General features: G+C 51.9%; 1 protein-coding gene across 2 annotated transcripts in view; it reads right to left on the reverse strand.

The window, feature by feature from the left end:
- Positions 1–1,320: 1,320 nt before the first annotated feature.
- QRICH2 (glutamine rich 2) overlaps positions 1,321–21,216 on the reverse strand; it is a 43,031-nt gene continuing 23,135 nt past the window's right edge. For both annotated transcript variants that reach the window (XM_043527652.1, XM_037914263.2), the window contains 4 exons: positions 18,657–18,822; positions 13,980–14,067; positions 11,680–11,802; positions 1,321–9,823 (listed from right to left, as the gene is read on the reverse strand). In XM_043527652.1, the coding sequence (XP_043383587.1) occupies positions 9,630–9,823; positions 11,680–11,802; positions 13,980–14,067; positions 18,657–18,822 (571 nt within the window). In that variant the 3' untranslated portion in view covers positions 1,321–9,629. The remainder of the gene's footprint in view (positions 9,824–11,679; positions 11,803–13,979; positions 14,068–18,656; positions 18,823–21,216) is intronic.

The raw sequence follows: 21,216 nt of genomic DNA on the forward strand, positions 1-21,216 counted from the left end.
TGGGAGATGAGAGGTAGGGTGGGGACAGGCTGAAAGACCTTGGAAAGTGAAAACAAGCAGCTTAGGTGTGATGCAAGAGAGACAGGGGAGCCGTTGGAGGGATTCAAAGAGAAGCCAAGGGATGAATGGCCTGGAAGCTGAGCGATCCCTGCACACCTAAAGAGTCAGCCCTGGGCAATGCTAAGGGTGGGTGTGTAGGCAGCACGTGATGGACGGGAGATGCCCCCGCTGGAGCTCTGCGCTGTGGCTGAATGATCTCAGTCCGCCCACATTGTCACTTTCTCCCCAGAGGTTGGTTCACTTCACAGCTCCCCAGGCTTCTAAAGTTCCCAGCAGCTCTGTGCTCACTGTGGTGGGCTAGGCTGGGCAGCCTGGGGTGAGTAACCCTGTCAGTATCCGCTCGGTGCTTCCCGCTGGGCTCAGGCAGGACCAGCTCCATTCCCGAGCGCTGTAGAGGTGGAGCTATGCCCCCATGTCAGCCTCGGCAGCCTGAGCCCTTCTGCACTCTTTTCCCCAGCCCAGTAAAATCCCCTGGCACTTACACACGCATCCCACTGTACACACACACGCTAACCCCTGCTCCCCCGTACCCAGGGTCTCCACCCCCATCCTCTCACACTACCCCTGCTTGTCCCCCATACTCACCCAAACACCCGCAGCCATAGACACTACAGGGGCACGGACCACTCTGAAGTGGGAAAGGGGCCTAGGAGTTAAAAAACACTAGCTCTTGAGTAGTCCCTTAGCGAGTAGCTTTGGCCCACGCCTAAATGTGTCCACTTTTACTCAAGTGAGCTAAACGAGCTTCTCTTCCAATCTCGGGGTTTCGTTGACGAATGCAGTCCCTGCAGGGTGAGGGGGGCTGAAGCCCCCCAAGTGCGCAGTGGTCTATGCCCATGCTCACCTCTGCTCATTCACACTCACAACATCCATACACCCTACTCCATGACATGCCCCTGAACACCCGACATCTACCCCACTGGCATGACACCCCCCACTCCTTACTTTCCCACGCACCCCCCGCCTACGTACCCAAACACACACACCCATTCCTGTGGCAACGACTAGCACCGAGCACATTTCTGGAAGCTTTGTCGTGGGAGGACGAGGAGCCCTATTGCCAGTCAACAGATTGTTCCTGTAAACGGCCTGCACTAAGCTCCTCTTATCACCTTTCAACCAGCAGCGAGTCAGCGCCTTGGGGCTGGGAACAGACTCTGTCTCATGCGGTTCTGCAGCAGCAGTGGGAGGGGATTCAGAGAGCAGCCCTGTTAGTCTGTATCCGCAAAAAGAAAAGGAGGACTTGTGGCACCTTAGAGACTAACCAATTTATTTGAGCATAAGCTTTCGTGAGCTACAGCTCACTTCATCGGAGGCATTCAGTGGAAAATACAGTGGGGAGATTTATATACGTAGAGAACATGAAACAATGGGTGTTACCATACACACTGTAACCAGAGTGATCACTTAAGGTGAGCTATTACCAGCAGGAGAGCGGGGGGGGACGGACGGGGGGGGACCTTTTGTAGTAATAATCAAGGTGGGCCATTTCCAGCAGTTGACAAGAAAGTCTGAGGAGCCTGACTTAAGCCTTGGTGCTGCCAGGTTTGCACTCAGAACTCCTCTGGGTTGGCCAGGATTAGCACAGTGCGAGACAGGGTGGGGAGCAACCAGAGTCCTGCTCGGAGGTGGTTTTCCTCCGATCCCTTCTCCTGATGTCAATCCCATGGAGACACAGACTGTGGAACAATGGGACTGGACCAGGCTCAGTAGATTGATGCAGGAGCCCCAGCGAAGGATCAGGGCTAGCTGTAGAGCCAAGTAACAGGCAGTCCCCGCCAACTGAGTTCACAACGAGGTGGAGGGGGAAGATGTCAGAGGGAGTGGGTCTACCTGAGCCTCTTGACCTATTGTCGTTATCCCTAAATGTTGGAGGAGGTTGGCACTACATTCCACTAAACTTTGCACCTTAGGCCCTTCTAGGATGTGCATGTCTCGACGCAGTTCTCTCTCTCTCTCACACACCCCCACACACTCCAGCCCACCACTGAAATGCAGCCACCTCTAGGGTGGAAGGCAGCTGCAGGTTCATGGTGGTTCAGAGCAAAAAGTACCAAGAACCCTATTTCTGTTCGCTGAAGCTGTGGGGGGGGGGGGAATTTAGGGTGATAGAATGTAATCACCCCAATTTCCGTTTGACCAGGACACTGGGGTTATCAGCCCTCTTCTTAGGGAAAGCAGAATGGGTCCCAGATGGGCCAAGCTGGGTTTGATGTCCCATCTGCAGACAGCATGTTGCAGCCATTGAAGAGGGGAAGCATTTTGCCACTGCCTATCTCCATTCTGGTGCTGAATCTTCACCTAAAGAGGGTGGCAAAAGCCACATCCCCCCATTGTGTTACTCATCGTGCCAGTGGTTGCCCTGTGGATGCCTTTCCAAAGGTAACAGGGTGTTCCCAGCTTGAGTGGTGCAATAGCCTCAGCACACTCCAGAGCTCTTTTGAAATGAAGCAGGGAGGCGTCGGTTGGCAATTTGCGGCAAAGGGAGCTTGGAAAGGCAAATGAGGGTGAGAGGGAGGATATGCAAAGTGATAGCAACAGCAAGGGAAACAAGAAATCCAACCTCATGCCCTCCCCAGAACAGAGTAGGGGGTTAGTTTCTTTTTCTAAAGACAGGAAACCATGTTGCAACAAGGCTGCTGACTCTTTGGGCTGATAGTTACTGTTGCATTAGCTGCCACAACCCAGGATTCTTGGTTAAAAGCAAAGAAAGATAAGCCCCATCTTCCGTTCCAACCTAGCAAAGCTTTGGCTTTCAGCTGTGCGTGTGTGGGGTGGGGTGGGGGGGAGGGAAGCAGCATGGGCTGTTTTGTAAGAGGCAAAGTCGAAAGAAAGGGTTGACAGATCAGAATTTCACCAGCCTTTAGGATAAGTGATAAACTTCAGAACAATTCATCTTCTCAGGGAGAAGCTACCAAAAGTTTACAGTTTCTGTAAAACAAATTCTCCTCCTCCCCCGCATGCTGCGAAGTAGGGCCCAACAACTCCCCCAAAAACTCAGCTGAAACCCTCATCTTTTGCCTGGATTTGGGCTGAAACAGCGTGAAACGAGCTTTGCTCTAGACCTATTGCCCGGCAGCTCCCAATAGCCAACCACGTGCTCAGTAACTTCCAGCAGTTCAGACAGCATTAGCAAAGCTGTGAGGACAGGCAGCGATCGTCTCCTGCTGTTTCAGCACCTCCTACTGGAAATTACACATGTGCAGGCTGCAGCCTGGGTTCCTGAAGCAGTTGATTTCCATTGATGCTTCCGGTGGAGGAGCTTTACCACTGTACGTAGCACACAGAGTTGAGATGGCGGTACATTTATTTCAAGTTGACGGCATTTTCTTTCTTGGGGGCAGTGCCCCACCACCAGAAGCATCAAGGCCTGGCCTCACTGAGCACTCTGCCCAGTTTAACTAGCTTTAGGACACTCCAGTGAAGGTTTGTGGGTATCTGGTCCCAGCTTTGGCTCTGTAACGAAACAAGAAACCAGGCAAATGGCACCTAGTTTTAGGTTTCATTTAACATTTTTGCCCAGCTTCCTGATTTCAAAGGGACCAGCATTAGGGCCTGTGTATCTCTGGCTACAGATCTCTGGAGAAGTAACTATTGCCTGTCTGCTTGCAAATCCCAGAGACTGACAGACAGTCTACGGCCTGGTCTTAGGGTGACCAGATGTCCTGCTTTTATAGGGGCAATCCCAATATTTGGGGCTTATTTTTATATTGTTTCCTATTACCCCTCACCCCCGTCCCGATTTTTCACACTTGCTATCTGGTCACCCAACCTGGTCTACACCAAAAACTTAGGTCAACCTAGCTACTTTGCTCACGGGTGTGAAAAATTCACACCCTGAAAGATGCAGTTCAGCCGACCTGAGCCACAGTAGAGACACTGCTGGTTGCATCTGTGACGTTGCACTCCATAGGATTTTATGAAAATATGCTGATAAGTGTGAATATAATGTAACTGGAATATGCTTCATGCAAAAGGTCTCTTGTAAGTTATCATTACAAAGCTTATCTACTGAGTGCATTCATCGTATTTGTATGAATGTATCATTCTTGTATCTGAAACTAGGAATATAGAATATAACTCTGAGGTCCTATGGTAGTTATGCAAAGTGTGGGCCATTAATGGTGGTTTAGAATCTTGATGGTTTCCATCAACTAGGACAACTGACTGTAGATGGCTCTGTTTACTTGCAAGCCTTCCTGTGAGTCAGGCTGGGAAGAATGAAGGCTTGGGGTCTCACAAGACATGTGACCATGTCACGTGGTACTGGAAATCCATCTTAAACCTGGTGCTTTTCCATTTAGAAGGAGGGGTCTGGACCCAAAGAGACAAAAGATTCTCGCCTTGTGCCAAAGCTATATAAGGGGGTGGAACACAACAAAGGGGGCTGCAGTCATGAGAAATCCCCTGGCTACCACCTGAGCTTGAACAAGGACTGTACCAGGGGAAAGGATTGGGCCCAGACTAGAAAGGCATCTAGTCTGTGAAAGAAGCTTATTGGAATATGTCTGAGGGTAAGATTTACCTGCATTTAGTTTCCTACTGTATTAGGCATAGACTTGCATGTTTTTGTTTTATTTTGCTTGGTAATTTACTTTGTTCTGTCTGTTATTACTTGGAACCACTTAAACCCTACTTTTTATATTTAATAAAATCCCGTTTTGCTTATTAATTAACCCAGAGCAAGTATTAATACTTGGGGGAGCAAACAACTGTGCATCTCTCTCTATCAGTGTTATAGAGGGTAATCTATGAGTTTACCCTGTATAAGCTTTGTACAGGGTAAAATGGATTTATTTGGGGTTTGGACCCCATTGGGAACTGGGTATCTAGGTGCTGGAGACAGAAGCACTTCTTAAGCTGTTTTCAGTTAAGCCTGCAGCTTTTGGGGACGTGGTTCAGACCTGGGTCTGTGTTTGCAGCAGGCTAGCGTGTCTGGCTCAACAAGACAGGATACTGAAGTCCCAAGCTGGCAGGGAAAATAGGCTCAGAGGTAGTCTCAGCACATCAGGTGGCTGTCCCAAGGGGATTTCTGTGACACAACCCGTCATAGCATCGACCAACCTAGTGCCTGTTGGTGGGGGTGGGTTAACTGCAGATGGAAAAACCCCTTCTGTTGATGAAGCAAGTGTCTACACTATGACGCTTTGCCACTCTAGCATCCGTAGTGTAGACAAGCGCTAAGCGACTACTCTCACATTGGCTAAAATGCTTAATCCCATCACTGGAAGCAGCCAAGACAAGAAGCGCATAGTGGAAACCGTGAGTGCAGCCTGTACATGTTGCATTCTCTTTCAGATGGGAAATTTGCATCGTGAAGTGTGAATGAGTGAATTAACGAGGGAGCTGTACAGATCCGAGTATATTAGAACACACCCGCTTGAGCAGCACATCACATCAGAAGTGTTCACATCCTCCCCCTTCACTCCAAGGACAATAAAACAATCCTAAGTTGTTTTGAACAAACATATGAGGAGCAATTTCCCATTGGCAGAAGCAGGCACAGCTCACGGCAATGACTAGTTAGGGCCCATACAATGCTATTTAAGTAAATAAACCCACCTCTTCTGATGTGGTTAATAATGTCTAAGAAGTCACGATCATTCCTTTGACAAGCCCGGGAAAGGCGGGTCAGGCAAACATTGCTTAAAACTGGTCTGTTTCAAAAGGTTCTCCCTCGTCCTGGGGAACGATACAACGGAGGTGGGAGAGAATATTTTAATAGCCTGCTTCAGTACATCCAAAGTCGCTGGTTTCCAAAGGCCAGAGCCCAAGTTCAGTGGCTCTACAGTCAGTGGGGAGGGGCAGCACAGCAGGTGGGTTCCCGCACCTGGGATGCAGCGAGGTGTTTGCCGCTTTTCAAGCTTGGGCCAAACTGGTGCTGTCGGATCCCAGCTGCCCGTCACAGCTGTGTTGCGGATCTGCTCTCGGACTCTCTCGCCCACATCGGCAAGCGCAGCCTGTGCAGGACGTGCAGTAGGCAGCCATGGCACCAGCTGGGACTCCACGGAGCTAGCACTGGCATTCTCTCCAGAGTACATCCTGCCCCTTCCGCAGCAGGCACGGAGAGCCCCTGATGCAGCGGAGGGGAGAGACAGGGCTTGGGGAGCTTGCGAAGACAGCATCACAGTGAGGCCTGGGGACAGGGGCAGGAGCAGGCCAAGGGAGGACGGTGAGGGTGGCCCCTGCTCTCCAGAGATCCACCAGGGTGCTGGAGCAGAAGAGGCCGTAAAGAATTCCTCCTCCAACATTCCCTGTGGAACACCCTGTTGTTACCGGGCCTCGGCATGGGGGGTGGGGGGTATACACAGAGAACACAGGACTGAGGGGTGTATCATTCTCTATGGTTAATTTAACTTTAAATGTCAGGACCGTGCAGGATGCTGTCATCTCCATGTGACTGCAGGAAACCAGCATGCAGCACGTAGAGCCAGCCGCACCGGTGCTGCCAGCAGGCCTTGGGCAGTCCATGGCCTGTAAGTGCAGCGTGCAGCATTTGTAGCCACCCACCATGCAGCACGTGTGGCCGGCGTGCAGTATACGGCTCGTGAGTGCAGCACACGTGTGCCGCCTGCCTACAGTGCATGGCATATGCTTGTCGCCAGCCGCCAGGCAGCGTCCATGTGCTGCCAGCATGCCCAGCAGGTGTCCAGCATGGGGTATTAATGAAAGGCAAAAACTCGGCCCACTATGGACAGATTCAACCCTGGCATGGCTCTGGGTCAACCACACAGAACAGACAGCATGTTACACTGTACTACCACACACTGGAGACCTACACCAAGCACGTCACATACCGTGTTCACATGCAGTGGGCGTGTCGCACATGTGGGGCCAAAACTTGCCCAAGTTTAATCCACTTGGCATGAGAGACCCGGGCCTAGGCACCACTTGAGCCCCACAGATACCCTCAAAATAGAGCTCCCACGGGACCTACCTGTGAGAGGTGCATAGGCTGTGTCCAGGCCCTCTGCACAGGGGTGAATCTTCCCCTGCGAAGGCCCTCTTGCTGGTCCCTCCTCTCCCAGCTGGTCTCCGCTCCACACCGTCACATCCTTCACATTAAATCATTCAGCGCCCAGCCTGGTTCCCATCCAAGTCAAAGGGGGTTTTGCCATTGACTGTAATGGGAGCTGGAGCCAGCCCATACGATAAACTTCATTCAAGTTTTCCCCTCACAGAAACATTGTTGCTTTCGTTGTGCACTGGCAGGAGCTTTCAGAATGCAGGGACAATGGTCCTGAACTGTCCCTCCTCGTGGGAAGCGTCCACCGTCATCACAGGGGCAAACACTGCAGCAGCAGGATATTTACAGGTTAACAACTATGACAGAAGAGGTAGTGGCAGGATGTTCATAAGACAAGTGCCAGGGGATGGCCATTGAGTAACAGGGCAAGTGGCATTAGAGCATGTGCCATGTATTCACTGGGAGCGTGTCTTGGTTATTTGCAGGGTTGGTGGCAGGCAATGGGTCATGTTACATTGCACGCGTGTGATGATTTCTGATATCTACATCACACCACAGATGCCATCGGCCAAGTGTAACGACAAAACAATGTTGGGAGCATGCAAGGAAGTAGCTACGGGGCATTAATCAAAGCCTATGTAATTACTAACCCAGTTAGGAGGACTTACACAATAATTGTGCCATGTGACCTGTCTAGTATTGGTTACACTGACAGTTCTCTAAACACAGCCTGCTGAAACCTGCTGTCCCTTACCCCAGTGAAAGCCTTGTGGCTTTGCCAGACACACAAAAGGTATGAGTGAGCAGAGAATTGAAATCAAGCTGCATCGTGGCATCTTTACTGCTCAGCCCTTCCTTGACTACGAAATGCTACCTGCCGTCTGGACTTTGGTTTGTCTTGTTGTGCTAGGGCAGTCCAAGGCACTCTAAGGCAGCATTAAAGCAAGTGGAATAAGAGTCCTCTCTCTCTCACAACGCTAGCTCCAAATGAGGATCAAACCAGCACCAGAGCCATGGAGAGGATGAAAATGAAAAGCAGGCAGCTAGGTTAAATGCAGCAGGCAAAAAGTGCATGAGACTGAATCAAGGAATGGGGACAATAGTGCAAGAACCTAGATGCAAGCCAGGAGGATTAAAAGGTGGGGTTTTCTTGTCTGTTTTCTAGACATCTGTCTCCCCGGCTTTGGAATTATTTGTAACCCTTCATAGTATTCCCTTGCATTTGTACAGCTCCACAGATCAAGGGATCTCAAGGGGCTTCATGCATGGATGAAGTAGACCTCACAACAGGGACTTTTACAGATGGTGGAAATGAAGGCGTACAGGAGCGGAGGGGTCCACCCAAGGTCACACAGTGAGTCAGTGGCAGAGCGAAGAATTGAACCTGGCTTTGACATTCAGTCTTCTGCCTTTTCCACTGGCCACCCGTCCTCCTCAAATCACTCAGCACTATCACCTTCCTCCCTCCCTTCCTCCTCACCGACAAAAGAAAACAAAGGGCTGGGAAGTTTAGATTACATTAGCTGGGGCGGGCGCCCTTCATCTTGTCCCCCAATCCGAGGGCCAGGCGTTCCGGGAAGCAAAGACCTGTGCGGGGGAAAGAGCAGTTCTGATCAGAGAGGCCTTTGTGTGCACTGGATGAGGAAACGACAGAGCACCAGATTCTTTTCTAATGACTCCTGGAGCACAGGCACTGCCCTGCTGTAGGAAAGACAAAGCACATAGCCCCTTGCTTAGAAACCTCTCTTGCCAATTCCAGTCTGAGCACAGCTGCAAGAAGCCCATGCTGGATCAAGCACGGTGGGAAGGGGTTGGGAAAGGGCAGAGCGGAGGCAGCTACCCTGGTGCACAATCCCCTCCCTGCCTGCCCCACAAACCCTGATTTGACTTCTAGAGGGACCAGTCCTTACTTGATACGGAGTTCAGGCTTTTCCCGCATGAGGGCCGCACTAGTTGTTTGCTAGGGGGCTCCCCAAGGGCCACCGCCCAGGTGTACAGAATAGAGCAGACTGTAGCCTACCCTCCTCTTCAGTACTAAGGTGCAGCTTATGAAGACTACAGATCCCAGCATGCAGCATTCCAAGCAGCTACTTAGGGCCCCGTGTCGAGCCACAGCTCTCCACCGAGGAGGACAGTTGGCCGTGGGGGGAGAACTTTGGGCTGCATTCTGCCCTGGTGCTTTTCACTCAAACAAGTCAACCATAGTCCGGTTTCAAAGATCCCCCTTCATGCACATGAGGTGCGTCGGGCTCTGTGATACAAAGGACAGTACAAGATCCCTGGGGCTGAAATGAGCCGGTGTCAAACTGGCTTATGCAGAAGATCTGGTATTTGCAAAATCTACTCAGGCAAAGCTAGCAGCAGCGAGGGGAGGATTTGCAAAGGCCAGGGATGAACCATTTTCATGAATGAACGTGCTGCCCACCTCCTCCTTTTAACAGTGCTGCTGCGTGGAACAGCCCTGGGTCCTGTTTGCCGCAGGCACCGCACAAAAAGCTCCCTGTTCCTATCGCCGCGACACATGTACACAGCCTCCTCTCTGTTCTGCTCACTCTTTATTGCCTGGCTTCCGTCAGCGAGCGCTGCTTTCCTGCCATTGCAGTCACTGTAACTGCTCAGCCGATCGCCGGCGCATGGAAAGGTCCAGGTGAAGCTCTAGCGTTTCTTTCTCCTGCATGGGAGAATCCTCTCTTGCCTCCCCAGGGGGAGATGTTGAGGTTGATAGATGGGTCAGGTCCACCCGGGACAGTCGACCCTCTGATGACACGGGCCTGTCCTTTAGCGACCTAGCTGTACCTACAGGGAAACATTGCAGACGATTTAACTGACGGATTATCCAGCTATCTGATTCTCCGTGCATCCTGGGCCATGTCTCTGTTTCTGCACTCATCACCCATCCAGCCTGCTTTCCCCGTCCCCCACTTCCTGATCCTTTCCCATCCCGCCGCTTTTTCATCCATTCTTACATCCAGCCACCCTCCATTTGCCTACCTTGCTTCTATCCTTCAACTATCAGTCATTATGCTTCTGTCCACCCATTCATCGACATGCTCTTCTACAAATCCATCCATCTCCCTTACTTTCCATCACATCCTAAGCCTGCTCTTGACATCCACTCCATGTTTGTTTATTGAGACCCCGCTGAAGTGCAAATTAAGTGTGGGGCTTCAGTGAAGCAGAGAATTTGTCCCTCTGAGTGAAGTTCACCCCAATGCAATCTGTTATTTCACATATCTATTGATGAATCTTTTCCTCCATCCTTGCTGCTTTCAATCCATTTGTCCAATCAAACTTTTTTGCCTTCTTTCTTTCCATACCCAATTCTACCAAGCTAAACACGTGCTCTTCCTGCTGAAGGCATGTACATTGTCAAATGCTATGTGTCTCTGTTTTAATGGTGGGAGGGGAATATTGCTGTCAGCTGTGCTGAGAGGTTCTGTGTTTTCCCCGCAAGCTCTTCACTCAGTCCAGATTCTATTACAGTTGTCCTAGCCGATTGTGTTTTAAATCACGGCTCAGATCACATGCACTCTGCAGCATCACGCAGCTCACCCTTACCAAAATGAACAGATGGATGGGCTGACACAGGGACTGCCAAGAGACCCCAAATCCATCCATCATCAGGGCGTTTTTATAAAGGACGCCACTGAATGCTAGTTTAGAAGAGTCTGCAATGTTGGTCCACAGCACCAGTAAGAAGCTTGGAATCAAGAACACGTCTTTCCTTCTTGCTTTGGGCTGCAGGTTGCCCTTGGCCATGTGGCACTGAGGGGTCGGCAGGAAAGGCCCTGCATCTGGGGTGGGGAGCGCTGCTGCATTCCCCCACGGCCCATCTCTCTAGCTTCCATGTGTGGCCCTTTTCAGGGTGGATGGACCAGAGAGCAGCTTTCCCTCCAGTCGGAGTGGATTGAACCAGCAGCGTCTCCCCTTCTACGCAGCAAGCATCCCCACAGGGTGGGGTGTTGGAGCAACTGCCTGTGGGGACTCGGGAGGATGAGGAGCAGCGCAGGGCACTGGGGAGGTTCCCACCTGCAGATCTCAGGTGGGTGGGCTGAAACACCTGCATGGGGCTGGGCAACCCAGCCACTTGCCTGATGGAACGGCAGGGGGGAAGCTTCGCATGTGACTGTTCCTTGTCCCTCCGTGGGTTTTCCCCACGGTGGGAGCAAGGGCCCCAGTGATTCTCTCCCCCCCTCCCTCCGCACCCCCTATTTGTTTACAGAGCCTGTTGGTGTCCCAGGGGTGTTTTTATTTCCTGGTTAGCTTTTGTCATCGCTGATGTTCTGGCAAACAGCCTCAGCCCTGTGATGGGAAGTGGATTTGTTCTTTACCTCGTGCCCCCTCTGCTGGCTGCCTCTGCAGCAGCTGGGCACAAATACTCCAAAGCTAACCGTGGTTAGTGGGGACTCCAGAGGCAGACTGGTGTGTCTTGTCCCTTGGGGGCACGGGAGAGAAGCCTCCTTGAACCCTCCTCATCACAGCGCCTACACAGAGCCTGGCATAACCTACCCCAGCTCCAGGTGGGGGGAGTCTCTGCTAGGAACAGAGGGAACGAGACAGGGGATTCCACTAGGAGCCTCTCAGTAGCACATGCTCATCAGAGAGTAAATTCTCAGGGGGCTCCAGCTCCCATCTAAACCCAAGTGAGGTACCTGAATTGCTGGGGGAAGACAGTTTGGCGCTCTGTGGGCGTGCTGGGAGGCCAGCTCTGTCCATCAGGGTCGACTGCCGTTGTGATGAAGACCGGGAGAGCTTGGGTTTGGTCTTCAAAGGACCTGATGGGAAGCATATGTGTAAGTGGAGGGTTTCAACAGTTCCTGGAGCCACAAGGTAATGGTGGCTCAGCTACCGCAGAGGATTGCCCATGAGAGAGCTGCGCAGATCTGAGATGGGTGTTAGCTTTAGACATTCTGGGCTACATACATCCCTGATGGAAACTCCTAGACCTGGTGGAACTCCATTCAAGTCAGTGACCTGAGAATCTACTGTCCAAGGACCTTTCATGGTGGAGTCTCTGTGGGACCCCATTGCATGGGACCACACAGCGAGAAGCCACCCAAAGAACAGAAAGCTGGGATGAGTGGAAAATAGCAGATCACAGTGTATTTCACCAAGTACAGTGCACCTTGCAGAAAAGCGTACAGGAGAAGTAACACAATGCCTCGTGGGGAGTTTACCAGCACTCAGTGCTAGGGAGCAGCTAGCTGAGAGGGGGCTGCATCCCCTGCTCACATGGAATCAGTGCTGCAATACTGCCTGGCGCTGTTACAGTGTCCTCTAACCCAGGATCTCAAAGCTCTTCACATACATTAATGAGCCAAGCCTCAGACAATCCCCCGGCCTCCACCCCACTAGGAAGCTTTATTATCCCCATTTTACAAATGAGGAAACTGAGGCAGCGAGCATGCAATTTCCCCAGCTTGTAGCAGAAACAGGAAAAGACCCCAGAGTTCTTGCCCCTTCATTTCCTTGGGGAAAGGTTTGACCTGATGCGTTTGCTGAGCCCCTTGGGTACTCTCCTTATTCCTGGGGATTAGCATGCAGATCTGAACACGCACACACTGCTCTGCCCTGCCAAAACCGCCACCCACCTTGGGCACGTTGTTATGTAACTGGCAAAGTCTGCAGGAGAACAGATGAGCTACCAGGACTGAAAGGGAAGGACAAGTTCATTCAAGCTGCTGCTGTCACCTGACAGTGATTCCAAGAGAGGAATGATGCACACAAATGCCAGACGGGGAACGCTTGACTGTTGACCCAGTTATCTCCTATTTTTGATTGGCTCAGTCGCATGCTCTGGTGCGGTGCCTTGGCTACTGGGGGGGATCCCCAGTACCCCATGAGCCCCATTGGCTGCTCTCTGACCCCTCCCCTCCCGCTGTCCCATTGGCTGCTCCCCCTTACTCAGTGGCAGGACTCCACTGCCCTACGCATTCTTGCATAGGCTGAAGTTTGGCCGATCTCTGAAGAATTTGGGAGCAATTCCCAGGGCAGCCAACAGGGGGCAGTAGGGGCACATTCTTCACATCTTGCCTCTAGTCTTGGTGCACTGTGTTTGTGTGGAGGGGGCAACATTTCAGTCATGGGCTAGAGGAACAGGAAGGGTTAATGCACCATGGCAAAGCATTCTGGGTACTCAGCGGTGCTCCCTAGGCAGCCACTCTTGCCCTCTTCAATGGGGTATCCCAGAACATTGGTGGGGACTGAGTCTCCCCTGTATCCCCCGTGACAATCCCTACTGCCTACCAGTTAGCAGGCACAGAGCTACCTTGCACTCTAGACAAAGGGCACCGGGTACAGCTTCCACGCCCCCATTGGACCCAGGATGGGAACTACCCAACGGTTAGGTCAGAGACCAGCAGAGTGCTGAAGCAGGCTCCAAGGGAGATCATACCTCCCACTTCCCAAGCTGTTGTTTTAAGGATACTGGATTTACAGGGTTTGAGGAGAGGGCCGGAGATCATGTGAGCAGCAGATTCCACCCAAGGAATCAAGATGAAGGACGATCCTGTGGTTCGGGTGCTAGCCTGGGACTTGGGACAAACCCCGCCACAGACTTCCTGTGTGACCTTGGGCAAGTCACTCTGTGTGCCTGAGTTCCCCTCTGTACAATGGGGATAACAGCACAGCCCTGCCTCATAGCCTGGTTGAGGACAGAAATACATTAAAGATTGTGAGCTGCTCGGATACCAAGGTGCTGGGGGCCAATATAATTACCTAATATAGACAGACAAAGGCCTCCCATCATACAGTGGCCCTTTTCAGGGTGCTACGTGGACAGCAGATCCATTCTGGAGGAATGGACAAAAGAGGGAACACCCTTCTCTGCTCTCAATCCCACATTCCTCCGGCTCTAGCCAGCATGATAAAGAAACAGTTGCATTCCATCAACAACAGGCAGGACGTGAACAAAGGCTCCCCAAAGAAAACAAACCAGGCATCCGAGACTTACCTTCCTTGACTGAAATTGATGGGAGCCGAGTGTCCATCCGCCCTTTGTAGATGTGTCCATCCAGGCCCAGGATATCCACCTCCTCATGCTAGGAAGGAAGTGCAAAGACAGAATTGGCGTTGGTGTCGGTGGTTAATGTCTGACTTGGGGACAGAGGTCTTGCTTTTTACAGAAAACAGAGTGAAAACCCCTGGGAATGAGCTGGCTGGCATTGGCCCAGGGAAAGATTGGCTCGGTGGTCGTTTATCTACCATCCTGCATTGAAACGTCATTTCAAGGTGGGGTTCAACGCAGACCAGTGACTTGGTAAGAAGAGCATCGCTGGGGCCTCCAGCTATTGCTTCTCAGTGGCTCCAGATCAATCTGCTCAGTTTGCAAGTAAAACGCTAGCTTCTCTAACCACTCGCCTTCCAAACTCCACTTGGGATCTGAGAGTCAAGCTGGGTTCTTTTCCATCCTCGGTCAAAGAACTTTGTTAACAGGTGTGCTGATGAGACAAAAGAGAATCCAGCTCCTGCTCCCAGAGCTATGCTGGCTCTCCAGGTCTAACAGCAGTCACAACCTGTTTCAGACACTGAAGTCAGCAGATCCGACTCTCAATGCACCTGGGGGGCAGATGGGTTGAGTAAGAAGGGGCTATTTGTATGTAGTCACTGTCCAGAGTGGGGCAACACATATCCGTCCCATGCTCTGTGTACGCATGGTCTTCACAGTCACGACACTGGTATTAGAGACAGGTGACCATGGTTCCCATAGTTCCATACAAACCCTTATCTGTTCTCTGAGAGGAGTCCTGCCCAGGGCCTGCTCCAGCGTTTTTGCTGCCCCAAGCAGCAAAAAAACCCAACTTGCCGCCGAACGGGGAGGCGGAATCTTGCCCGCCGAACACAGAGGCGGAGTGACGGTGCGGCCGCCGACCGAAGAAGAGTTGTGTCCCTGCTGCCGAATTCCAGCCAAGTGCGAATCGCGCTGTGACGGAGCGGCCGCCGAATTCCCGCCGCCGCTGAGGTCGGATTGCCGCCCCAGAGCCCAACCTCCTGCTGCCCCTTTATGTTTGCCGCCCCCGGCACCTGCTTGATTTGCTCGTGTCTGGAGCTGGCCACAGAAGAGCAAACAATATTCTACCAAAAGGTGAACAGGCATCAGAGACATCAGGGTCTGAAATGTACATTAAAGGAAATTACACCCAGGTGGCCAGATTCTGGTCTTGGATCCGAAAAGGCTAATGGAGGTATTCTGGATTTACGCTGCTAAAACTGAGACCCAGGGACTCAAGAGTTCCTAAACCACTTAGGAGCCGACATCATGTTGATTTTCAGGGGGCCTTAGGCTCCGAACTCACCGCTAACTCACCTAGGCATGTTTGAGAAGGTTATCCTAGATCTGCTGCTTCAATCTTGCTGTCTCCACAAAGCAACATGTGGCATATTGGAAAGGGGGTGTTAATATTTCATTGTAAAGACGCAGGAACAAAACCTTTCCCCTTGGCAGGCGGAAGGGAGGGGAAATGTCTCATGACAGATACTGCTTGGTTTATTCTTAACTCTGGAAGATGCTCAAATATCTTAGGGATGGGCACAATACAGGCACCTAAACAGAATGGAGTTGGCTCCAACCCCAGAGGGTTATTAGCATTTCTAACCTCCATTCAGGCAAAGAAGAATACCTGTTCCAGACCCCCACGCAGCAGAGTGAACAGGTTCAACACCCTGCAGTCACCTTCTTTCCCTTCTGCAATGCTCTCACGTATTTACTAGAAAACGTCAGTATTGCTCGGGAATGCTGCCCTGTGCTGACCCCTCTGTACCTAGGGCACCGTCCACAGGAAGGAAATCCACACGTGCGCCGATACATCAAGGTAGTATCAAGCCCGAGTGTGGATGTGCTGCACCGATGCAGAGCGGGCTTTGCACCTGCTGTAAAGTACATCACTGAATGATGGGCTCAAGCTACATGGGTACATGCCCAGCTTTGCATCAATGCAGCGTCGCTAACTCATGTAACCACATTGAGATAGTAGGAATTTCCTTAATGCAGGCAGGGCCCAGGTCACTACTCCGCCCATTAATTCCTCCCTCCCCCTCCAAGCCCCTTCTCTTTGAGAGTCCTGGATAGTCCATCTTTCCCCCCACCCCAATTCTCTATCGCTGTTACCCTGTCCTCCTAGCCCAACCTTGCACTGTTACCCCATCTCCCTTCATCACACTGCTCTGTTTGCTCAGATCCGGCAGCGACAGGCCAGGGGAGGTGAAGCGTGTGTGAGGAGGCTCCGATGCGCATTCCCAGGGCTGAGCCGGCTCTGACTGACGGCAGTGCGCAGGAACCAGGCATGTCAGCACACCGTGCAGGGCCTTAGGGGGGGCTGTAGGCACCTGGGAACGCCCTGACTTTGTGTCCCTTTTGCAACAGGCGCCAACCCCATGTCTGGGGTGTTTCCAATCATGCCTTTCTTTCTCTGCCCCCACCCCCACAGGGAATTAATTGTGGGCTTGTACACGCACTATTAATAGGGGATGCAGGGACTGAGACTTCTCTGACCAACTTGGACTTTACGGGGTGGCCAGGCCTGCAGTGGAAAAGGTCTCCTGAAAAGCAGTAGGAGCAATAAGAACAACCACCCCTGGAGCTCTTACATAGCACTCTTCAATTAATAGATCTCAAAGAGCTCCACAGGATCATTGCCCCCATTTAACAGATAGGGAAACCTAGGCACAGGGAGGTGACATAACTTGCCCAAGGACACCCTGAGCCCGGGACAGAACCCAGCTCTCCTGAGTCTCAGTTCAGTGTTCTAGCCACTTGGCCAGTCATGACAACAGGCCTGGCAACGGCCTTCGTGCAAAGCGCTGGAGGTAAAGGCACTGCAGAGGGGTGACGTATCTGGGAGGCAGGTTCATACCAATGAGCAGCTGGGGAGAAGTGGAAGCAGGGTTCGTGCGGGACAGAGGGGAGGCAGTGTATTGCTTCCTGCTTCACTCTCAGTGCTGCCATCTTTGCCAAAGGGATCATCCTAACTGTCTAGTCTGACCTCTGGGGACCTCCCTGGTCAGGAGCGGGTGGAGCTGGGAATGAGAGGCAGAAGCTGGAGCATGTGCTGTCCCTGACTCACTGGGGAAGCCAGTGGGGGGTTATTCTGCACCCAAGACTGGGGTGGGGAAGGGTGGAATTTCTTTAGAAACTGCTAGAGAAGCTAGAAAACAAGCTCTGGTGCTCAGAGTCTCTGGGTACTGGGGATTCTGGAGAGTTCAGATACTCCAAGCCCCTCTGTATTCAGGAGGTACTTGGTTAGGAACAAACAGCTGGATTCTCAACTACTGCAGTCCCGTACTTGGGGCTGGGATTTGGGGGATAATGTGGCTTCATGTTCCCCTTATTCTGGGGCTATTGCTGGGTCTGCCTCGTCCCCAGTATAAACTGGACCAGCCTCAGAGCTCCTCTGACTTCTACTTCCCACAGCCCCTAGGAAATCAAGAGCAGACAGTGTGGTGTACCCCAGGCAAGCCTCTTGTCAGTGTAGAAACTTCACACCAGCTCTGCACCAGAAGGCCTCCTGCTCCCCATAGAGAATTCTGTGGGAGTGTTTCCAGCCTGTGTAAGGCCCCTTTACAGTACCTAGGGTGACCAGACTGCAAATGTGAAAAATCGGGACGGGGGTGGAGGGTAATAGGAGCCTATATAAGAAAAAGACCCAAAAATCGGGACTGTCCCTATAAAATCGGGACATCTGGTCACCCTGACTGTACCAGGGCAGCACACACACACACAAAAAGGCTTTCACGAAGCTGAGACCTGGCCCAAAGGGTTTCCTTCCCACAACATTTCCTGCATCTCCTATTCCTGGAAGAGCTGGTGATTAAAAAGGCCCGGCTAATACTCACACTTACCAGCCCTGACCACTGTTTCTCGTCCAACCGCTGTAGATACACACAGGGCACTGGCTAAAGGAAGATTTCTAAAAAGCCTTATGTTGCCAGATGATTCAAAAGTTAAATTTCCCAGTGGAAACCACAACAGCCTGTTGGGGTCAAGTCAGAGACTTTTCCACTGCGATTAGCAACACTGGTAGCAAAAGCCGGGTTGCTGTGGTTTAAGCAGTGTTTCCTTTAGACCTGCTCTGAGCAGGGTAAGATGACCTGGGACTGAAAATTCTGGCAGCAGTCCCATCTATGGCTCAACATTACTGCTACCATGGAGCTGAAGTGGAGTTAGCAACCAAGGGACGTCTTTGCAACACGTCCCATGTGTAGTCAAGGCTTAAAAAGAAGATACATTTTATTGACTCAAAATTATTAGCATTTTGTATACAAGATCCAGATTGGCTCTGGGGCCATCTGACCTGGGATTGTATCTAGGAATATAAAACTGATTTTCTTATGATCCAACAGCTGGAACCGAGGTGGAGGGGCCAGCCCCATGTCCTGGACAGCTTTCTGGGTACCACCAGCAAGCACACTGCAGACTCCAGGTGGGAAACCTCTGGGTCTGGTTCTCCCTTGCCTTGCATATCCCCGGAGCCCAGTGCAAAGCGAGAGCACTGTACACTTCTGTCGTGACCAGGTATTGTCTGACACCTGCTTTGCACTGGTGTCAATGGTCACACGAGGGGTGGGCCAGTGCAGAGTCAGGCCAGCTGTGTTCCTGGTCTCCCTCCCTCCCCGCCATCCCAGTCACTGATACCTTCATCACTGTCAGCATGGCAGTCTCCTCGGGATGCACCGGCACACACTGGGCGATTTGCTGCAGCCGTGTGTAGCGCCTGTAGGGGTAAGTGAGGGTGTGGCTGCCGCCGCAGCGCCGAGGCATGGACAGGTAACCGTATTCCGCCATCTCCGCCATCTTGTCACTGTGGGACAGTGAACAGCAACGCTGCAAACTCAGCCAGCTAAACAGCAGAAGGCCTCCCAGACAGCCAAGCTCCAGGGCACACCGCAAAACCGAGCTGGCTTCTGGAGTCCAGGCTTTCCATCTTTGTAAGTTACCATAGAAACAAAAGCCTCCTGCTGCCACGCCCCTGTGTTACCAGTGACCTGTGATGGGGAAGTAGCTGGGTGTGTGGCCTTTATTGCTACTTTAAGAGGGACAAAGAAAACCTGAAAGGGGTATGGCTCTTAAAAAACATTCTGCATGTCTGTAAACTAGACATTGCTAGCTTGCCTATCCTGTTTTTGCTGTGGACAACTGGAGACCTGGTAAGATCCTGACAGTGGAGACACCATGAAACTGATGCTTGATTGGTGAGAGGGGACGTTACTTTTGTGCAGCCTAGTTAGAACGACGGGCACATTTTTGTTAGCGTCCATTTAACTCAAATCCTGACAAACACTTGGGGGGAAGTGGTCTTTGTTAAAGTCTCAACACCTTCCTCTCAGCCCCTCATTTATGTGCTGAGAAAGCTCGCAGGCCCTCTGAGATCCCAAACGAGTCCCTCCAACAAAACTAGGGACTTGACATTCCTGATCTTTCTAAGGAGAAAGAACAAACAAACAAAAAAATCTTTTCAGGCACTAGCTTCTCCTTGTAGGTCACCTTCAAAGGATGTTGAAAGTGACCCCTTTTAGGGATGCTACCATGAGCGTAGCTCTCCTGGCTGCTACTGCTGGAACCCCACACATGGACACTGAGCTAGCTGTGAACTCCATGAAGACCACAGGGACAGGGAAAAGAAGAGACTGGAGAGGGAGCTGAGGAAGGGACAAGGAGACTTGAGGTGGGAGCGACAACCTTCTAGTAGCAGGCAGTTCTTGCAGCTGCCTGTGCATCCATACGGTAACACGGTAGCAGTGGGGAGAGGGGCCTAACACAGCTGGGACTCAAGGCCTGGGTATTAGGCAAAGAGAAACACTTACCCCTCAGGACAGCCCTTTGGACTCTTTGGGTCTCCTCTTATTCTCCTCTGACCTACAGAGAGGGGCCCAAGCTGCCAAGTTGGATCCAAATTCAAAACTTTCCCCAAAGTCTGGATCCAGGTTTTCAGCTCAGCCTGCTGGAGATGGGGCTGTGAAGCTTGGCTCCAGATCCGAACTGCTCCAGAATCCAGTGTGTTCAGATCTGGATTTGTGAGGGCCAAACCCTCTGGCTGGAGCCAGATGCAACATGGGTAGGTGCCAAACAAACTCCTCTCACACACACTTCACTCCAAACCTGGGCATCTCCCAAGCAGACCCCACCAGTCATTCCACACTACGGGGATGGCTCAGTCCTGACATGCTCTGCACCCTCAGCTCCCACTATTTGAAATGGGAACTGGGGACAAGAAACCATCAGCCCCTCCCAGGATCAGGCCCTTTGCGAGGGACCCCGTGTGCAGATGGGACGAACTCAGACTCATTTTCATTTGTGCCTGAATAACTCAGCCCGGGGCCTCCGGAGGAGAAAGGCCCATTTCCCTGAGCCAGGGAGTCATCATCGCTACGGCACTGGGGTCGGTGAGGTTTGCTCATCATCAGGTGCTGAACTGCAGACAAAGGGAGACCTACATACGCCAAGAAGTCCCACAGCGCGATGTACAGAGCGGGGCGCAGCCTGGGGACACCCCCAACTCTCAGGCCCAGGCTCAGTCCCCAGTCTGGGTTGAAAGCAGCACAAACCACATGGCAAACCCCAAAGGCCGTGACAGACACACAGATCCAGGGTCCCAGCAGCAGAGGAGGCTGGAGTCTGAGGCCCGCCTTATTGATGGTAACTGATGTTGTGTGCCTGCCCGGTAGTGCATGTCTGGTGCTGTCTGCCATAGCGAGGGTCTAATGATCAGCGCTGTCAATCCGGAGTGCGGGTAAGGGAGTAGGTCTGGGGCAGAACCTGGCCAATCTCAAATACAGCAGTTAAAAGCACCCAGGCTCTCTCACAAGAGGAAGATCCATGCGAGTAGCTGCCATGAAAACAGATCCAGAACGGGCTTCATCACAACTGGAGCCAAACAAATATTCCCCCCCTCAAACTCTTCTGATGTCTAAAGGCCAGTTTGACTACGAGAGGCTGTTTCTGAGTGTGTGTGCCCCCCCCGCAATGCTTTATGTATTTATCAGCCCCCACCCTCACATGCTATCCACTATGACCAGACTGGACCCCGTTTGTACCATGATTAGTTATGCGCGCCACCTAGGATAAAAGTCTATAAGAGATATCAACGGTCATGCTTCAGGGGCAGAAGCCAACTGCTAACCGTTCAGGATTACTTAGGAAGGAACTGTCCATGCACCAGTCCACTGGAGGGTTCTTGCAATTTCTTTTGGAGCAT

Source organism: Chelonia mydas, chromosome 14 (genome assembly GCF_015237465.2).
Source record: "Chelonia mydas isolate rCheMyd1 chromosome 14, rCheMyd1.pri.v2, whole genome shotgun sequence".
Lineage (NCBI taxonomy): Eukaryota > Metazoa > Chordata > Testudines > Cheloniidae > Chelonia > Chelonia mydas.